The sequence below is a fragment of the Oryx dammah genome, unplaced genomic scaffold (genome assembly GCF_014754425.2).
Source record: "Oryx dammah isolate SB20612 unplaced genomic scaffold, SCBI_Odam_1.1 HiC_scaffold_27, whole genome shotgun sequence".
Classification (NCBI taxonomy): domain Eukaryota; kingdom Metazoa; phylum Chordata; class Mammalia; order Artiodactyla; family Bovidae; genus Oryx; species Oryx dammah.
Window position 1 is genome coordinate 56,154,469 of NW_024070211.1, and position 18,273 is coordinate 56,172,741.

Below are 18,273 nucleotides of genomic sequence, written 5' to 3' on the forward strand. Positions count from 1 at the left end.
TCACATGGGTCTGATGTAGAAAAACAGGAAAAATATCTTAACTGTAAAATCATCTGTAATTTCACTGTTCAAAGATAACAAATGATAATATTTTGGTGTATGTGTTCTTCCAATCACATGTGCTTGAGTTTACATGTCTATACATACATCTAAATATTTATAAGTAAATACATACATACGCAAGCAACAAAGATCACAAACATGTAGTGTCTTATAATTTGCTCTATTTCATACTTTAACACCACTCGTATGTCCTTAAGGGCTCCCCAGGTGGCGCTAGTGGTGAAGAACCTACCTGCCACTGCAAGAGATGCAAGAGAAATGGATGCGATCCCGGGGTTGGGAAGATCCTCTGGAGGAGGAAATGGCAACCCACTCCAGTATTCTTGCCTGGGAAATCCCGTGGACAAAGGAGCCTGGCGGGCTGCAGTCCATAAGAGTCAAAAAGAGTCAGACAAAACTGAAGCAACTGAGCGCACATACACGTATGTCATTAAATATTTTTCTACAGCATGGTTTTTAATGGCTGTAGAATATTTCATATCATACTGATCCAGACCTCAGTTCAAAGTATATTACATATACTACATTCATCATAAGCCTGTTTCATCAATATGTTGAAGTTTCAGGGACTTCACTGGCAGTCCAGTGGTTAAGTCTTTGCCTTCCAGTGCAGGCGGTACAGGTTTGATCCCTGGTCAGGGAGCTAAGATCTCATATGCCTTGCAACCTATAAGCCAAAACATTAAAAAAAAGAATAAGCAATATTGTAACAAATTCAATAAAGACTTTAAAAATGGTCCATATCAAAAAATTTTTTTTAATATGTTGAAATTTCAAAATGTTTTTCCAGGGACCTCTGGAGAAATCCTTACAGAGTTCTTCAGTTTCAGAAAGACAGAGGAATGTGGAGCACAAAGTGGCTGCCATTAAAAATAGTGTGCAGGTGAGTGATCTCTTATAGATAGTAGAAAAGGCAAGCAGTGGTCCCCATTCTATGTACCTTTCTCTTGTGTGCCCAAAGTTACTGTGTACAGAAGTCATGGGGTACTTGGTTATAACATAAATATCTCTCGCACACTGTGTTCATATTAGAAAAGATTTCTTTGGGGAAAGCATTGAACTTCAATTTACTGAAAATTGGAGTCACACCAGTCTCCATCAATGAGAAGCCATGTGGCTTCAGGCAAGTAAGTTACTTTACATCTCCAAGCCTCTGCTTCTTCATCTGTAGAAGTAAGAATAACCACTCTAACAGGCTGGTTGGGAGGACTACATGAGATTTAATACTATATGAAAAGCCTTTAGCTTAGATTCTGACATCTTTATGTCTGAGCAGAAAACATCACTAGATTTAATACTATACTACTACTAAAGAAGCACTGGTTTGTAAAGCAATAGACAATATATGGAGATACATACATACACACACACACCCAGAAATAATGGTAGCCAAAATGAGATTTAATACTATATGAAAAGCCTTTAGCTTAGATTCTGACATCTTTATGTCTGAGCAGAAAACATCACTAGATTTGGAGAAGAGTAAAACCAAAAATCTCAAAGACAGAGATGAACAGGAGACACAGAGGAGGCATAAATATTTTCTAAGAGGTTCAGAGGAAAAAATTTAGACTGTATTGTCATATATGTCCTTTGATAAAGGAGACTTTAAACAAAAAGATAGTTGGTACATTAATACAGAGCTATATGGAGCTAAGTGGATAAAGTGGATCATTTGGAATTTACTGAGAAATGAGAGACAAGATGCTGAAATTTGCAAACACTCAGGAAGAGAAAATGGAAGAGCAACTTGAGTCTGGTTCTTCCAGAGATATTCAGTTTTCATGGGAATTAGCTCTTTGGAAATTGTGGTTCTATAATATATAATTAGTCTGGGATATTACTGGAGATTGGAAGCACTAAACAGTGTATTTTGAAATACTGATGATGGGTGGTATTATTTCATTGGCATGATTAATTGCAACAACAGAGTATGTTTTCTTTTGTAAAAAGATGACAGAACAAGACACCAAATATTTAGAAGATCTACAAGATGAATTTGATTACAGGTATAAAACAATTCAGACAATGGGTAAGTTTTTGTTTTGTCTACAATTCCACAAAGGGACATGACTAGGGTTTCTTCTTTCCTGAAAGAATTGATAAATTAGTCCCTTTTTTTTTTTTGAAGAGAGAATGCAGGAGAAGAGAATTTAATTTACTTCCTTTTCTCTTCATATAAATATATATTTTTTACTAACTATTCAAATTATAAAGCTCATGAGAAATAACCCCTATTTCAGAACAGTTCTCCAAAAGCTAAGAACATTTTCTTGTAGAATCAAAATATCATTATCATAATTAAGAAAAGGAATAATAATTGTCTATTATGATCAGGAAATTACTAATATTATCTCTAGGTGAGTTTTTTACTATAATTTTTTAAAATTAAAAGTAGAAATGTTATTCACTGTAGGAAATTGGGAAAGTAGAAAAAAATTACAAATTTAAAAATCACACAAAATTCTGCTATCTAGATATAACACCATCAAAATGTTAGCACATTTTCTTCCAGCCTTTTCTACATGTTCAAAATACATGCATAGAGATTTATTGACAAAAAATGAAATCAGCTTGCACATAGTTTTTGAATAGTATTTTAAGCTAAACTTTTATTTTACATATTTCCTCAGATTAAAAAAATCTCCACATATATAATTTCAATAATTATATAAATATCAAAATGTAAGAACACTGCAATTTATTTCACTATTTCTTTGTGGTTAAATATTGAAGTTGTTTGGGGCTTCCCTGGTGGTGCAGAGGTTAAAGTGTCTGCCTGCAACGTTACAATTAGGTGTTTTTAAAGAAATACAAGAACAGAATTAGAATATTTACAAAGATCTAAGATTTACAAGTAATAATAGATTGGTCACTTAAAGTGCACTGCAATTAGTGGAACAATTAGAGAAATTTTAATCAGGTCTAGATTAGTTAATAGGATTGTACCAGTGTTAATCTACTGGCTTTGACCATTGTACTATGGTTATGTAAGACATTAGAGGAAGCTGTATGAAGTCTATATGGGAACTTTATACTATTTTTGTAACTTCTTGTAATTCTAAAATTATTTTAAAATAATTTTTAAAAACATATTAGATATAAATTCTTTTTATAGATTTACAAAATCATCCTTAACTATTGAAATGCTAGCTTAAAATTTATCTGGAAGGAAATAATATGGATGATTGTGATCAAATGCTTATTAACTTCCTATCTAATATTTCAAAGAGAGGATATTATTTTTTCCTGGCATAGGTGAGATGTGACATGTTCTCCTGGCACATTCAGGATGTCTTGACTCCCAGGAAATGTTGATTATTATGTTATAAGTATGTTCATGAATTTGTATGCACAATTGTGTGTACAGTTTTGTACATGCATAATTGTTTGTATGGACAATATTTTTTCCTTTGGAGAAATTCACACAGCACAGGTTTCATCAGATTATATTATCAAAGGGGTTCATGATCTTAAAAAGGTTTAGAACAACTGCACATTTAATCAACTATTACATTTCATTGAAAGCAGCCTCACTCTAAATTTCATATGTGAACTACCAATTTTATGAGAGTATAATAAAATAAATTATAACAATAACATTATTTTTCAACTTATGTTACAATTACTTTAATATCTTTCAGTACTTCATAAGCAGTATGAAGAATAAAAATGATTATTTTATCACTTAAATCACCAAGTATTTATTTTGTTGGATATAAGTGAAAGGAAATATTTTAAGTGAAATGAAAGGTACATGGGAAACAAGTTATATCCTTGCTGGTGAAGAATGGAAAGTATTAGCTAATTAAGTTTTGAGTTGATAAAATGCTGTCTAAGCAAGAGTTTGGTATACATGGGATCTAGGAGTTAGTGAATTTGTGAATTAAAACAGCCAGAAATACTTCTTGGAGACCAGTGCTATTTTGTAGAGAAATTTGCCACAACGTTGTTCAGGAGCCTCTTTTTCACAATTACTGAAGCCCTATCAGTGTTCCAGACCTTCATTTAGATATATGAACAGTTAGGCCTTCATTTAGATAATGAACAGTTGGTATAAATAGTCACTTACTATATACCAATACATTTTTAAGTTCAAATTAAATAATATGATGTTTATTGTACTTTTTCCATTTAAGAGGATAAATCATTTGGGGTTTTTTCAGCCAGAGATTTTTCTTAATTTGCAACTCCCACTTCTGGTTTCACTGTGAGTCTAGCTTGTTTTGCAAAGAAAAAGAGAAAGCAAAGGATTTAGTCATTATTAGTTCATGAGACAGTGTATAAAAGTACAACCCTTGCAGGAGATTGAGTCAAGACATCAGGAGGGGTCAGTATGATTTAATCATGGGCACAAAGAAAGGCCTCTTCCTTTCTTACACATGCCAACCAGCCAAAGTCATTGTCAATGTAGAGATGATCTAATAAAGAATCCATTAAAAAAACGTTTCTATCTCCTCTCTACCGGCCCCTAAAAGGAATATCGTGAAGAATGGTGTTCTCTCAAGGTTTGTAAGATAGAGAGTTCATCTCTGGCGTGCTTGGATGTAATCCTTCCTGGCAATATGAGCAGTCAAGGATTTACTTCCAAGCTCATCATTAATGGCCCCATTTCTGCTCTTACATCCTGGATCTTAGGATGGCAGGTTACAGCCAGCTTGGCTTTCAGGTCAGACCTTTTCCTTGGAGAGGACTCTAAATCTGATCTCTTCTTCACAGATCAGGGTGACAAGAACAGTGCCCTAATGAATCAGGAAGTTTTAACTCTGCAGGAAATGCTGAACAGCCTGGACTTCAAAAGAAAGGCTAGTGAAGAACTCTAATTTGGCCTTTTGTCTATTTTTCTCCTTTTTCTATATCTAGTCCTACTGAAAAGAAGCTCATTGATTTTATCAGTTCTGTTTAGGCTGAATGATTTTATCAGTTCCACTTATGCAATGTTTCTAGGAAGAGTATCATACTGTTTGCCATGCTTCTCTACCTAAGTTTACAAAGCAGACTGTCTCTAGAGTCTATTTATTCTGCTTATGTGGTAACTGTACTATAGCTACCATTAAATTTCAAGAACATTTTACCCAGTTTTTATTTGCCATTATTTCAGACATGACTGTTTTAGTTGCTGTACTTAATATGCTGAGATGTGTTCTACTGTACATGTATAATTAAGATATTACTTGATGACTACCAAAATTTTATTGCAGAAATGTGTCCCAGTTTCTATTATGAGAAATGACGTACTAAATAATTTTGTAGATTTCAGAATAGTCCACTGAATCCTGAGCATATTTAATCTCATCTCTTCCCAAGGAGAGGAAGGATATTTTTCTGGCTCAATAAAATATTTTAAAAGAGGGGAAATATCTCAATTTCAGTTCTACCTCTCTTTGAAAAGAGACACAACTGAAATTAACCAGTTACTGAAATCGATAGTTTATTTCTAAAAGTTTGGCTTCACTTTTTTGTGCAGGAATTTGTGTAAGCACAAATAAATGTAAAATTATTTTCACTCTAAATCAATTATAAACTTAACCATATGTCAGGTTTTAAATATGTAAATATTTAACCTAAGATAAGCTTAATACTTTTATACATAATGAATCTATGCTATACATTTTATGCATGCTATCTTATTCTACTTTAAATAAAATTTTAAGGAGAAGGGGAACCTCAGAAATAATTCAGTCCATTCACCTGACTGTATAGATGAGAAAGCAAAGTAAAATGACTTCTTCAAATTTACATAGCCTGTGGCCAAGCCAGGGTAGAAATTCACATCTTCTAATCCCTAAGCCTTTGAAAATTATCCTCTCCCACTATGTTTCCCCAAACCCAGATAAAGTGATGATAAATACTAACATTTGTGTGTGCTATAATGCTTGAGTCGTGTCTGACTCTTTGTGACCCTATGAACTGTAGCTGGGCCAGGCACCTCTGTCCATGCGGTTCTCTAGGCAAGACTACTGGAGTGGGTTGCCATACCCTCCTCCAGCGATCTTCCCAGCTCAGGGATCAAACCTGTTTCTCTTAAGTCTCCTGCACTGGCAGGCAGATTCTTTACTAGGGCCATCTGAGAAGCCCAAAAACTAACACAGAGAGGCTCAAATTTTAGTCAGTACATTTAAGAATTAATGCATTAAGATATTTATAAGAATGTAAATTCAGTTTATAAATGGCTTTTTAAGAAGCAGATAAATGGCTTCTATGACTACAGGATTCAATATTGTCACAGGAGTTACAAACTCAACATATTTATATTAATGAGATGAGGCTATTGTGAGATATTATGAGAATGTTAACTGTGATCATGCTTTTTTCTTCATGATGTTATTGAATTGCCATAATTTAATTATTTGAAAAGGTAGTCCTATGGCAAATAGAAGGTAGTATTTGGTAAAATATTTGGTCAAAATTTTAACCCAAAGTTTTATCTCCCAGGTTAGGCAGACTGTATTCTAGATTGAATTGTGAGTGACTTCGGTTGTATGTCGTAAGAATCTTCTCAGTATTCACTTTTGTTTTTAGGAAGCCCTGAGTAAGATGACACAAATAGTGAATGAGACGGACTTGTTAATGAACAGCATGCTGGTGGAGGAACTGCAAGACTGGAAGAGGCGACAGCAAATCGCCTGCATTGGAGGTCCACTCCACAATGGGCTCGACCAGCTTCAAAACTGGTAAAACGCGCTGACTTTAGTTTCTAGTGAAAACCACAGGAAGTACACACACAGTTTCGGTGTCGCTGAGTTGGAGAAGGCAGGCTTAGACCTCAGCGTCAGTTCATTCAGCTTGTTGATGGTTTATGAGCAGCTGAAACTCTTGAATACAAATAGATGTAATTGTCTAAGTGTTTTGAATTCCCATTCTTTGGGGGAGAAAAATAAAGCATCTATAGAAATCTATAGAATGCATAAGAATTGCTCATTTTCTCATATATAATATGTCAACATGCAGTCTTAAAAGACTCAAATGAATTTTTTTCAAATCATCAATAAATACACTTTCTTGAAGAGCATGAGAAGCACTGGCTTCAAACACTGTATCTCATTTTTAAAATGTGTATCTTAAGATGTCCACATAAAACTAAGCATTAGTTTTGTGTTTTTAACAAAATGATTTGTTTTTGTAGTTAAATGACAAATCTCAAGTGGCTAACACCACATGGCATCCCCTGCCTGTGTACACATGCGCACAATCATGTACAGATATTATCTTTTGTACTAAACAAAGGTTTATAGGGTTTTCTCCTTCATCAGTGCAAAAGAAAATTCTCTGAGTGAAAGAGCAATTAGAAAATATAATGAAAAAGAAGGAAAATTTTTGAGTGAATCGAAAATTGCTTTCCAGGGATACAATCCAATGCGATGAAAACACATATAACTGGGCACACTTGCACTAAAAGCTCTGCACTTCCAGGACTACTACTCAAGAAAAGTGACTGGGCTCCTTTTAAAATTTGTTGATTTCCTTGGGGAAATATTTTGATTCGCTAACCTCACTGTTGTTGTGAAAACAAGATCAACAACAAAGGGAGGAATAGAGAGCATGGCAGAAATGGTGCTTATACCAAATTCAGTAAGGGGTTGACAGTTCTTTCTACCATGTTGTGGGGAATAAAGTTTAACTAGAAAGACCCGCTGTCAGGGCAAATGGACTTAGTAAGTGTGATGAGACTTCTGCCTCCTCTTAGTTGGAGACCCTTTCTGTGTGCCTTTCAATCTCCCCCTTTCCCAGACTTCCAGCCCAAGCTGCCACCTCCATTTCTTAAGTGAGATCCAAAGTGTAAAACTCTAAGCAGATAATTTTCTTCAGAAAGATCCATTGACAATCTTTTGGTTAATATTTAGGACTTGTATAAATATATGTGGAGGGAGGTCACATTATTTTTTCTGTCAGTATTCTTACACATAAGATTCTTCATAAAATGTATTTTTAAAGTTTTAAATTTGCTCTCTTTGCCCTTTAGCGAGTACCATCTTTTAAAAATATATGTGTTTAATAGACTTCTAAAAAAGATAATTAAAAGGAATTTGGGGGGACTTTCCTAGTGGTCTGGTGGCTAAGACTCTGTGCTCCCAATGCAGGGAGCCTGGGTTTGATCCCTGGTTAGGGAACTAGTTCCCACATACTGCAACTAAAGACCCTGTGTGCCACAACTAAGACCCAGTGAAGCCAAATACATAAAAATACTTTAAAAACAAAGGAATTTGAACCCAGACATTCACAAAATTTTCTAAATGGTTTGTCTTAAAACTGAAGGTAAAAATTTTAAAACATTAAAAACAGTTAACATCTTTCAAGCATTTTAGAGAAAAACTGAGTTAGGAAAATAAACATAAAAGACACTGTCACTAATCTAATGGAATTAAATGACTAATTCATTTAATAATTATTTAGTAATACTTGCTAAATAGTTAAAACGGTGGAGTTTAGTAGAAAAAAACTATCTGCATTTCCATTGACTGTTCAATAGCTTTACACTGTTGGCAGAAAGTCTGTTCCAACTCAGGAGGCAGTTGGAGAAATTAGAGGAGCAATCTACGAAAATGACATATGAAGGAGATCCTATCCCATTGCAAAGACCACATCTGCTAGAAAGAGTCACCTTCTTGATCTACAACCTTTTTAAGAAGTAAGTCAACAATTTGCTCTACACCTGCAACTTAAACAAATTGTACAACTATACTTCAGCTTGAAAAAAGAGGGTAAGTCGAGTGTTATCCATTTAGATGCCTCCTGGCAGCTTCAGTTCTATGTAGTTGGGAGGACACCCTGGTTTGGTTTTGGTATTCAGGTGAAGGAATGGGAGAGAAGTGTTAAACAATGAGCTTTAGGGTACAGTGAATAAAGCTCCAGAGAGTTCCAGAAACATTTTTTTTACTCATCACTGTTTATTCATCAACACTTCTTCCACCACCTAACCCAGTTTTTCATGAGTCACCACGTTGCCCACCCAAAGTTCATTTTTCATATTTTAGAAAAAAAGATTTCAAGGATTTCTACTCAAGTATCAATACATATTCAAGAAATGAAGGATGGAGAATATGTTTATGTTTATAAGCTCATCTAAAGAAAAAAAATATTACTGTGTACCAGAAATCCTGATATCTAGGTCAAAAATGGCATGAAATTAACTTTCTACTTGATGTTTATTATGATAAAAAGAGACTGGGGCTTTTATTCTTGACCTAAATATAATAATTAAGAATTATTTACTGTTGTTACTTACGGAAATCTTTAGGCATTTCCCATCTCTTGGTAATTATTTATGTGACGTCTTGGAAAGATTTGAGCCTAATGGGAGTTTGAATGTCTTATAAGTGTAGAAAATTTTTATTTTATAAGAGGACAGCATCCTGTTACTCTGTGGTTTTCAGCCTGTCAATGTCTTCAGTGTTTTCAAATGACACGCTTTATTTCCTTTGACCCCAGCTCATTTGTGGTTGAACGACAGCCATGCATGCCAACCCACCCTCAGAGGCCGATGGTCCTTAAGACTCTCATTCAGTTTACTGTAAAGCTAAGGTAGGCAGAATGCATTCTATTGTTTCATGTTTATGGTGCTACGGTCACTGTGTAATTGAGGCTCATTTCTTTCAATGTGGCTTTCAGGCAACTATTCTTCATTGAGTGACTCCTGCATGCCCAGCTATTGTAAATTAAATACCCACAGGAATATGAACGTGAGAGCCCTACTTATAAAGAGTGGGACAATGAAGAGGAGGGCATGAGAGTTATTAGCATGAAAGTATGAAGTCACAATTTCAGATGACATAGGATTAATTGCTGAGAAGATTGACTTGAGAGAAGACTGGGGAGCCTAGAGAATGCTTGTGGTCACTGTGAGGAAGGACCTTGAGGGAAGAGCAGGGGTGTGAGAGAGACACTATTAGAAATAAGGACTTTCTAAAATAAGGAGTCACTGTTCTATAAGCATGGGGAGCGGGGAGAGAGAGAATTGAGAAGATAGATTGGAACAGGTTGTAGAAGGTTCGAATATCCTATCCAGGCATATAGTGGCACATTCTTTACCTGTGATCACCCAGAAGCTAGCTTATTGAATTTTCCATGAAAACTCTCAACACCATGATTTTCAGCACATCCTTATTATGTACTTGATTTAAAGAGAAATGATTATGTTGTTGCTGCTTTATCTATGTATGTGATTCTTTTCATTTTCATGAGCAAACTAACACATACAGCTTTCCTAAAGACATTTTTAAAATAATGAGTTTGACTTCAGACTTTCAAAGATATTGTCATCATGCCTCAATCTCTAAGTCCCAAAGCTTTAAATTCCTAATCACTAGGTCATCTCTGGAAAGCTGAAATTCCAGAGAGGCTGTGATGCCATGGTAGATGGTAGTTAAGATCCCATGATAGCACCCTTGGTCACAGAGCACTATTGAAACTCCATTTTTAGTTCAGTTTCATTTTATCGAGACATATTGACATACAACACTGTGTAGGTTTAAGCATAAAGACTTGATGTGCATAAATGGCATAATGATGATTACAATAAGTTTAGTTGACATCCATCACCTAGGAACTTCATTTTTTAAAGGAAGGCATTTGTCTTTCATTTGCATTTCGGAAACCCTACTTGAAATTCTGAATCATTTCCTTTATAAGAATTTGCATCACCACACTAAGATACAAAAATAAAAAACAAAAACCAGGTTCCTTTTTAAAATTTTCTCAGTTTCAAATGTATTCCTTTCTCATCCCCACATCTCTATACAACCCAGAAAATTGTAACACTAAAGGGAAATAGGATAGCGGGGTAGTGCATATATCCTGCTTTCCCTTGAGACACCCGTATATGATATATTCAGTCTAAGATGTTCTCTGGGGCAAAAGGGAAGATGAGTAGGGATTGCTCAACAAAGAACTCTGAGTGGAAGAGGTCCTTGAGTGGGCATCACCTGACATGTTGTTTAAACTGACTGCCAGAGGCATAGACCATTAGTCCCTGGCAAGGGTATTCTGCCCTCCTCTTGCATCTAACTGTTCAGTCCCCATTCTTCTTTTCTGTACCCAATTCCCCCACTGTCTTGACAGCTGATCCTTTACTTAGCATTCAAGATTTTTCCTAAAACCCCACTCTACCAAAGCATTCCATCCTCCTATTTCAAAGGAAAGAGGTGACATGGGACTCCCTTTTGTCATCAGCACTTAAAGTGAGTCAGATCCTTCCTGATACAGGATAGAGAGGAAGGCAAAAAGGGAAGTCATTTCATCTTACTTCATAGACTGCCTCACTACCAGCAGCTATATTATCATATCCCAAACCCCAAAACCAGTTCCGGCAGGATTTTTAAGAAACCTTGATACGTTCTTTTTGTTTTGTTTGGGTTGTTTGTTATCTATGATTATATTTCTCTAATGTCAATCAGTTGCTTATCACCATTCTTTAAATGTCATCTGTTTAGCTGGACTTCTTCCTTTGATGGATCGCCATGTCTACTGCGCTCCTTCCTTAATCTTCATTATGCCAGTTTCCCACTGCCTGGGGCTGTACTGGGTTTATATAAGAAGCTCAATGCAGCTGAGTGAATAAACAATGTTTGGGATGAGTGTATATGTAAATGGATGAATGAGGGAGTGACTGAATGAATACCTCTGAAACTGAACTGAACCTGCAGAGAGGTTATGTCAAAGGGTACAGCTTAGAAAGTTTGGGGAAAGCTAAGGAGACACCTGAAGGAATTAAAGGAATTGTTATTCTGACCTTTAATCATGTGTTTGTGTGAAATTAGGTCTTTTTCAGTTATAAAATTTTTGCTGTTACTTACATGTAATATCTTTAAAGTCTGCAAATGCATTTGAAGTGGAATTTTCCATATTCTATCAGAGTCCTAGTCTTTCTCAGTATTTTACCATAAAACAGTTATCAAAACATTTAGTTTTACTAAGCTTACAATTTTTTTATAGTATGAGAATTAAATGAATCCACATAAATAGATTTACAAAAGTGTTTTCTTTTATTTATATGTCTAACCCAAATTTAGGCTTTAGCCAAAATATATAGCTATTTTTCTGATCTAGCCAATGTATTATCTAACACACATCAACTAACACAACATGGAAATACTTTCCAAATATGTGTTCTATTAAGTGGGTGATGTCAATATTAGTAAAATGGCAAAGTAAAGAGGAATTGACATTTTCAAAACACACGAACATAAGACTGGAAATAATGTGAGCTTGATTTATATATATTTGGCATAAATATATTTAAATCTTTAAATATAAAAAGGCTTTTAGCCATGAAAATTTTTATCTTTAATTCTTTATGTGTTTTTTCCAGACTGCTAATAAAATTACCAGAACTAAATTATCAGGTAAAGGTGAAAGCATCAATTGACAAGTAAGTTTTTAATTTCCATTTTGAAACGTGAAATTGTAAGACTTTTTAAGAAGAATTGTCCTTATTTTATAGAATAATTTTTAACTTTTAATTTTACTTCTCTAACATAATGTATCAATGTACTTCAATATTTGACTTTAAAGTTCAAACATTTAACAGAACTCCAATGAAGACTGACTTTATAAATTTTACTATAAAGACATGAAATGAAATTTTATATACTATCCTCATCCTCTAAAGTAGCATAGACTCTTTTTCTAGATTTATTAAATAACTCATTTTAAAGAATCTTCTTGGTTTTACAGGAATGCTTCAACTCTAAGGTAAGACATTTACTTTAGAATTTTTTGTTGTTCTCATAAAAACATTTTTACCTGAGACCCTTGTAAATAGCTAAGATTTCCTCTCTAGCAATCGAAGATTTGTACTTTGTGGAACTCATGTCAAGGCCATGTCCATTGAAGAATCTTCCAATGGGAGTCTCTCTGTAGAATTTCGACATTTGGTGAGTTAAGTAGTGAAATGACCCAAGTTCCCCCAACCCCTCCAAATCAGACACATCTAAACTAATAGACCTTATAATTTAATGTGTTTTGTTCTTTAGTGTTTCTTATGTGAATTAAGGATTGTATTGAGAAATAAAACATGTCATCTTTGAAGAATTTAAAGTGGTAAAAAAAAAAATTGAACCTTAACTCAGAAAGTCTGCGTTCTTAACAATGGTGATGTTGTACCTAAATATATGTCTTAATTAGTCAAAATATTTTGGTCATGATGACAGAGATAATATGTCTTAAAGTAGATAAGCATTCCTGGCTTCATTTTTAAAATCTCTCCAATTGATACCCAATAATGGCAGGTCTGGCTGAAATCTCTGTCATTTTAGGAGGATTGACTTGGGGAAATAGGATGGTTTTAGGTGTGAGATGTACACAGTTGGCCTTGGCATTTCTAGAAAGCTTCTGACCCAGCCTCATCCTGTTACTTCTTGTTTTTACTACTTCCTCTTAATCTGGAGTTCTCTTCCTGCTTCCTTTCTAATTCGTCGCATAGTTCTTAGATTCCCAAATACCCTATTGCTTGTCTAGCCAAAAACATGTTTCTTACCTGGCTTATTAACATTGAGAAGATACCTTACCTGAATGTTGACCACTGAAGCAGCCTCAAGAGGTCTACTTTCTAAAAGATAACATTTATATTAACAGAAAGATAGCTGCATACAAAAATTTATACTGGTGTTCAGTTTTTATCTTTTGTGTGAATCCTTGAATCCCTCTGTATGAGACTGCTGAATCAATTGAATGTAATGATGAGTGATCATATATATCAGTCAGTTCAGTTCAGTCGCTCAGTCGTGTCCAACTCTTTACGACCCCGTGAATCACAGCACCCCAGGCTTCCCTGTCCATTACCAACTCCCGGAGTTCACTCAGACTCACGTCCATCGATTCAGTGATGCCATCCAGCCATCTCATCCTTTGTTGTCCCCTCCTCCTCCTGCCCCCAATCCCTCCCAGCATCAGAGTCTTTTCCAATGAGTCAACTCTTCGCATGAGGTGGCCAAAGTACTGGAGTTTCAGCTTCAGCATCATTCCTTCCAAAGAAATCCCAGGGCTGATCTCCTTCAGAATGGACTGGTTGGATCTCCTTGCAGTCCAAGGGACTCTCAAGAGTCTTCTCCAACACCACAGTTCAAAAGCATCAATTCTTTGGCGCTCAGCCTTCTTCACAGTCCAACTCTCACATCCATACGTGACCACAGGAAAAACCATAGCCCTGACTAGACTGACCTTAGTCGGCAAAGTAATGTCTCTGCTTTTGCATATGCAGTCTTAGATTGGTCATAACTTTTCTTCCAAGGAGTAAGCATCTTTTAATTTCATGGCTGCAGTCACCATCTGTAGTGATTTTGGAGCCCCCCAAAATAAAGTCTGATGCTGTTTTCACTGTTTCCCCATCTATTTCCCATGAAGTGATGGGACCGGATGCCATGATCTTTGTTTTCTGAATGTTGAGCTTTAAGCCAACTTTTTCACTCTCCACTTTCACTTTTATCAAGAGGCTTTTTAGCTCCTCTTCACTTTCTGCCATAAGGGTGGTGTCATCTGCATATCTGAGGTTATTGATATTTCTCTCGGCTATCTTGATTCCAGCTTGTGTTTCTTCCAGTCCAGCGTTTCTCATGATGTACTGTGCATAGAAGTTAAATAAGCAGGGTGACAATATACAGCCTTGACATACTCCTTTTCCTATTTGAAACCAGTCTGTTGTTCCATGTCCAGTTCTAACTGTTGCTTCCTGACCTGCATACAGATTTCTCAAGAGGCAGGTTAGGTGGTCTGATATTCCAATCTCTTTCAGAATTTTCCACAGTTTATTGTGAGCCACACAGTCAAAAGCTTTGGCATAGTCAATATAGCAGAAATAGATGTTTTTCTGGAACTCTCTTGCTTTTTCCATGATCCAGCAGATGTTGGCAATTTGATCTCCTGTTCCTCTGCCTTTTCTAAAACCAGCAACATCAGGGAGTTCATGGTTCACGTATTGCTGAAGCCTGGCTTGGAGAATTTTGAGCATTACTTTACTAGTGTGTGAGATAGTGCAATTGTATGGTAGTTTGAGCATTCTTTGGCATTGCCTTTCTTTGGGACTGGAATGAAAACTGACCTTTTCCAGTCTTGTGGCCACTGCTGAGTTTTCCAAATTTGCTGGCATATTGAGTGCAGCACTTTCACAGGATCATCTTTCAGGATTTGAAATAGCTCAACAGGAATCCTATCACCTCCGCTAGCTTTGTTCGTATACATTCTTATAACTAGCACTCTTTTTGCTTAAGTTCAATTCCTATTCTCAAGAAACTTTCAGTAATGGCCAATGATTGCTAATAAGTGAAGCCATAAAAGGCTCTTAACTTAGAGATACCTGGCTCCCAAAAGAGTCATTTGAAAAAGGAAGGACAAGAAACATACCAAAAAGTGGTCGAGTCTCTATTCCAGGAAGGATAAAATATAAAATAACAAAACTTTATTCTTCATGATGCTTTTCTAGTTGCAAAGCATTTTCACATATATTACCTTTTATATAATACCTTTTATCAATTTTTAATACCAAAGTAAATATGGAAAATCAGCAAAGCAAAATTTTAAAAATTAAAAACCACCTATATGATCCCAACACCTTGACATAACACTATTGACATCCTTATTTTTGCATTTTCATTCATATATATGTGTATATGTGTATGTATACATATATATAGACCTTCCCTGGTGGCTCAGACAGTAAAGAATCTGCCTGCAGTACAGGAGACCAGGGTTTGATCCCTGGATCAGGAAGATCCTCCGGAGAAGGGAATGGCTACCCACTCCAGTATTCTTGCCTGGAGAATTCTAAGGACAGAAAAGCCTGGTGGGCCACAGTCCATGGGGTCACAAAGAATCGGACACAACTGAGCAACTAACACTTTCACTATATAATATATATATGTATATATTCTTTTTTTTTAAGTGGATCAGATTGTACACATTAATTTTTTTCTGTCCTATTTTCCCACTGAGTAGTCTATGTCATGAACATTTTGTGTCTTCTCCTCTCATGGCATTCAGTAGCTCACCAACGCCATGTGCCTACTGGCCTATGTCTATTTCCCCAGGCCTATGTGTTAGACATGATTTCATAGGCATTGAGAATCGTCATGGCTTAGCTCAGATGATACTTTCCAGGTACAGAGGAGTGCTGAATATATTCTAAAACATCCCAATATGATTTCTTCTTTCCAAAATGTGGCTGAAAAACAGTCTTATACCGGCTTGCTACCTTATCTCAATGAAACTTCCTGAAGTGGAGTCCCATGAGATGAAACAGGAAGCTCTTTCTGTTGAATCTGGGCAGCTATGTTAGGTTTCAGTGCATTAGAAGACATCTGGCTTACAGTTCTAGAAGTCAAAATTCTGACTGAGAAAACCGCTATAATAGGTATAACCAGCTTGGTATTTAGCAGATAATGCTTCTCCATCCAAACACTGTTGTTTCCTTTTCCGCAGCAGCCAAAGGAAATGAAGTCTAGTGCTGGGAACAAAGGAAATGAGGTACGAAATGTTTTCTCCAAAGGCATTTTTCTAGGAAATAATCCTATAATGTCTTATTTTTACAAAGCTCATGAACAGTATGAAAATGCAAAAGCTCTTAAACTGCCCTTTGTATTTTTATATAAAATCAAATTAATGTTTCTCTAATTACAAATGTAAAACTTGATAATTGCCAACTGTATAAGAAATTTTCTTTTAAAAAGAAGAGCACAGAAATTGCATATAACATCCTCCTAAGCAAACAACTATTAATGTTTTGGTTCACATCATTCTAAACTTTATATGTATACATTACTTTAAATGTATATATATACACACAATGTTTCACAACCTGCTTTCCATCACATAGCAATGTGAAGTGAACAGTTTTCCATAAACTTACTCTTGGAGGACATGATTTAAAGTGGTTGCATTGTATTGCTGTAATTTCTTTAGTCAGTTCATTATTATAGAATATCATAACATCACTCATCTTCCACAGGTAAGTGAAAAACAGTTCTATTACTTTATGGTATCAATTACTTTACTCGTATATCTAAGGTTGGTACTTCAGTGGATGAATCGATTAAAAGAACAAGCTGATGCAGCCCAGGTGTTTGAGTTTGTCAGTAAATAATAGAGTTGCCAAATCCTGAATTGGAAGCGGCTTTGGGAATCATCTATCTAGTTGACCTACATACTAGGGCAATGGCAACCCACTCCAGTACTCTTGCCTGGAAAATCCCATGGACAGAGGAGCCTGGTAGGCTGCAGTCCATGTGGTCGCTAAGAGTGGGGCATGACTGAGTGACTTCACTTTTTTCACTTTCATGCATTGGAGAAGGAAACGGCAACCCACTCCAGTGTTCTTGCCTGGAGAATCCCAGGGACGGGGGAGCCCGGTGGGCTGCCGTCTATGGGATGGCATAGAGTCAGACACGACTGAAGCGACTTAGCAGATACTAGGGCATTTCTCTATCCCCTACGTATTTGGAATTAGAAAACCTGGGCTTGAGTCCATTCTGACAGTGACTGAAAATATGACCCTTGGCAAATGATCTGATAGAGAAATATTGCATTTCTTTCCTCTAAGAGATCGAGTCATAACGCCCAATGCTCCATGCTGAGAAACTGCATGTGTAAGACCACCTACACGATGCAGTTAGAAAGCAATGAGGCTTATTTCTGGTGTGGTTGGTATGGATTAAATCTCCTGGCTTTAGTGTTACAGCTCTATGAGAAATTGCTTCAAATTATTTGGAAGAAAATACACTTTATAAATCCAGCATTCGATTATAGCCGATCTAGCCCACCCCACAAAACCACAAAGACCCATCACAACAGTTTTCATGCTCTACATTTTTCCCTTCCAAAAATTCTTCATTCTCTTACCCATGTCTTAAAGTTCTTTTGCCAGATATCACCGCTCCACCAAGGATGAGCTAAGCTTTCTTCCCAAGGTACAACCTTGGCTTACAGCAGACTGTCAAACAGGTTTCTCAGCCCAGATACAACAGGAACAAAGCTTTTGAGTTTAAGAATATTCTAGTAAACCAAACAAATAGGGGGTATTCTTCCCACCTTATAGAAATCCATAAAGGTTTTCCAAACTTCCTAATTAAAACATTAGCACATTACAAATAAAAGTCTGTTTCACAAATCTTGGAATTTTCACCAAAGTTGCAAACAGCATTTCATGCAGTGACCTCTCTGAATAGTATTTACTAAGTCTAAATAGACTTAGAATAGACTAAGCACAAGACTTCTAAACTCTTC

General features: G+C 36.0%; 1 protein-coding gene across 1 annotated transcript in view; it reads left to right on the plus strand.

Annotated features, from left to right (window-relative positions):
• The window catches only part of STAT4 (signal transducer and activator of transcription 4), a 103,729-nt gene that overhangs the window by 62,060 nt on the left and 23,396 nt on the right, over window positions 1–18,273 (plus strand). The window contains exons 5-14 of the mRNA XM_040228908.1: window positions 854–946; window positions 2,017–2,095; window positions 4,783–4,868; window positions 6,586–6,737; window positions 8,534–8,692; window positions 9,493–9,585; window positions 12,371–12,430; window positions 12,736–12,753; window positions 12,842–12,935; window positions 16,474–16,518. Coding sequence (XP_040084842.1) covers window positions 854–946; window positions 2,017–2,095; window positions 4,783–4,868; window positions 6,586–6,737; window positions 8,534–8,692; window positions 9,493–9,585; window positions 12,371–12,430; window positions 12,736–12,753; window positions 12,842–12,935; window positions 16,474–16,518 — 879 coding nt within the window. The remainder of the gene's footprint in view (window positions 1–853; window positions 947–2,016; window positions 2,096–4,782; window positions 4,869–6,585; window positions 6,738–8,533; window positions 8,693–9,492; window positions 9,586–12,370; window positions 12,431–12,735; window positions 12,754–12,841; window positions 12,936–16,473; window positions 16,519–18,273) is intronic.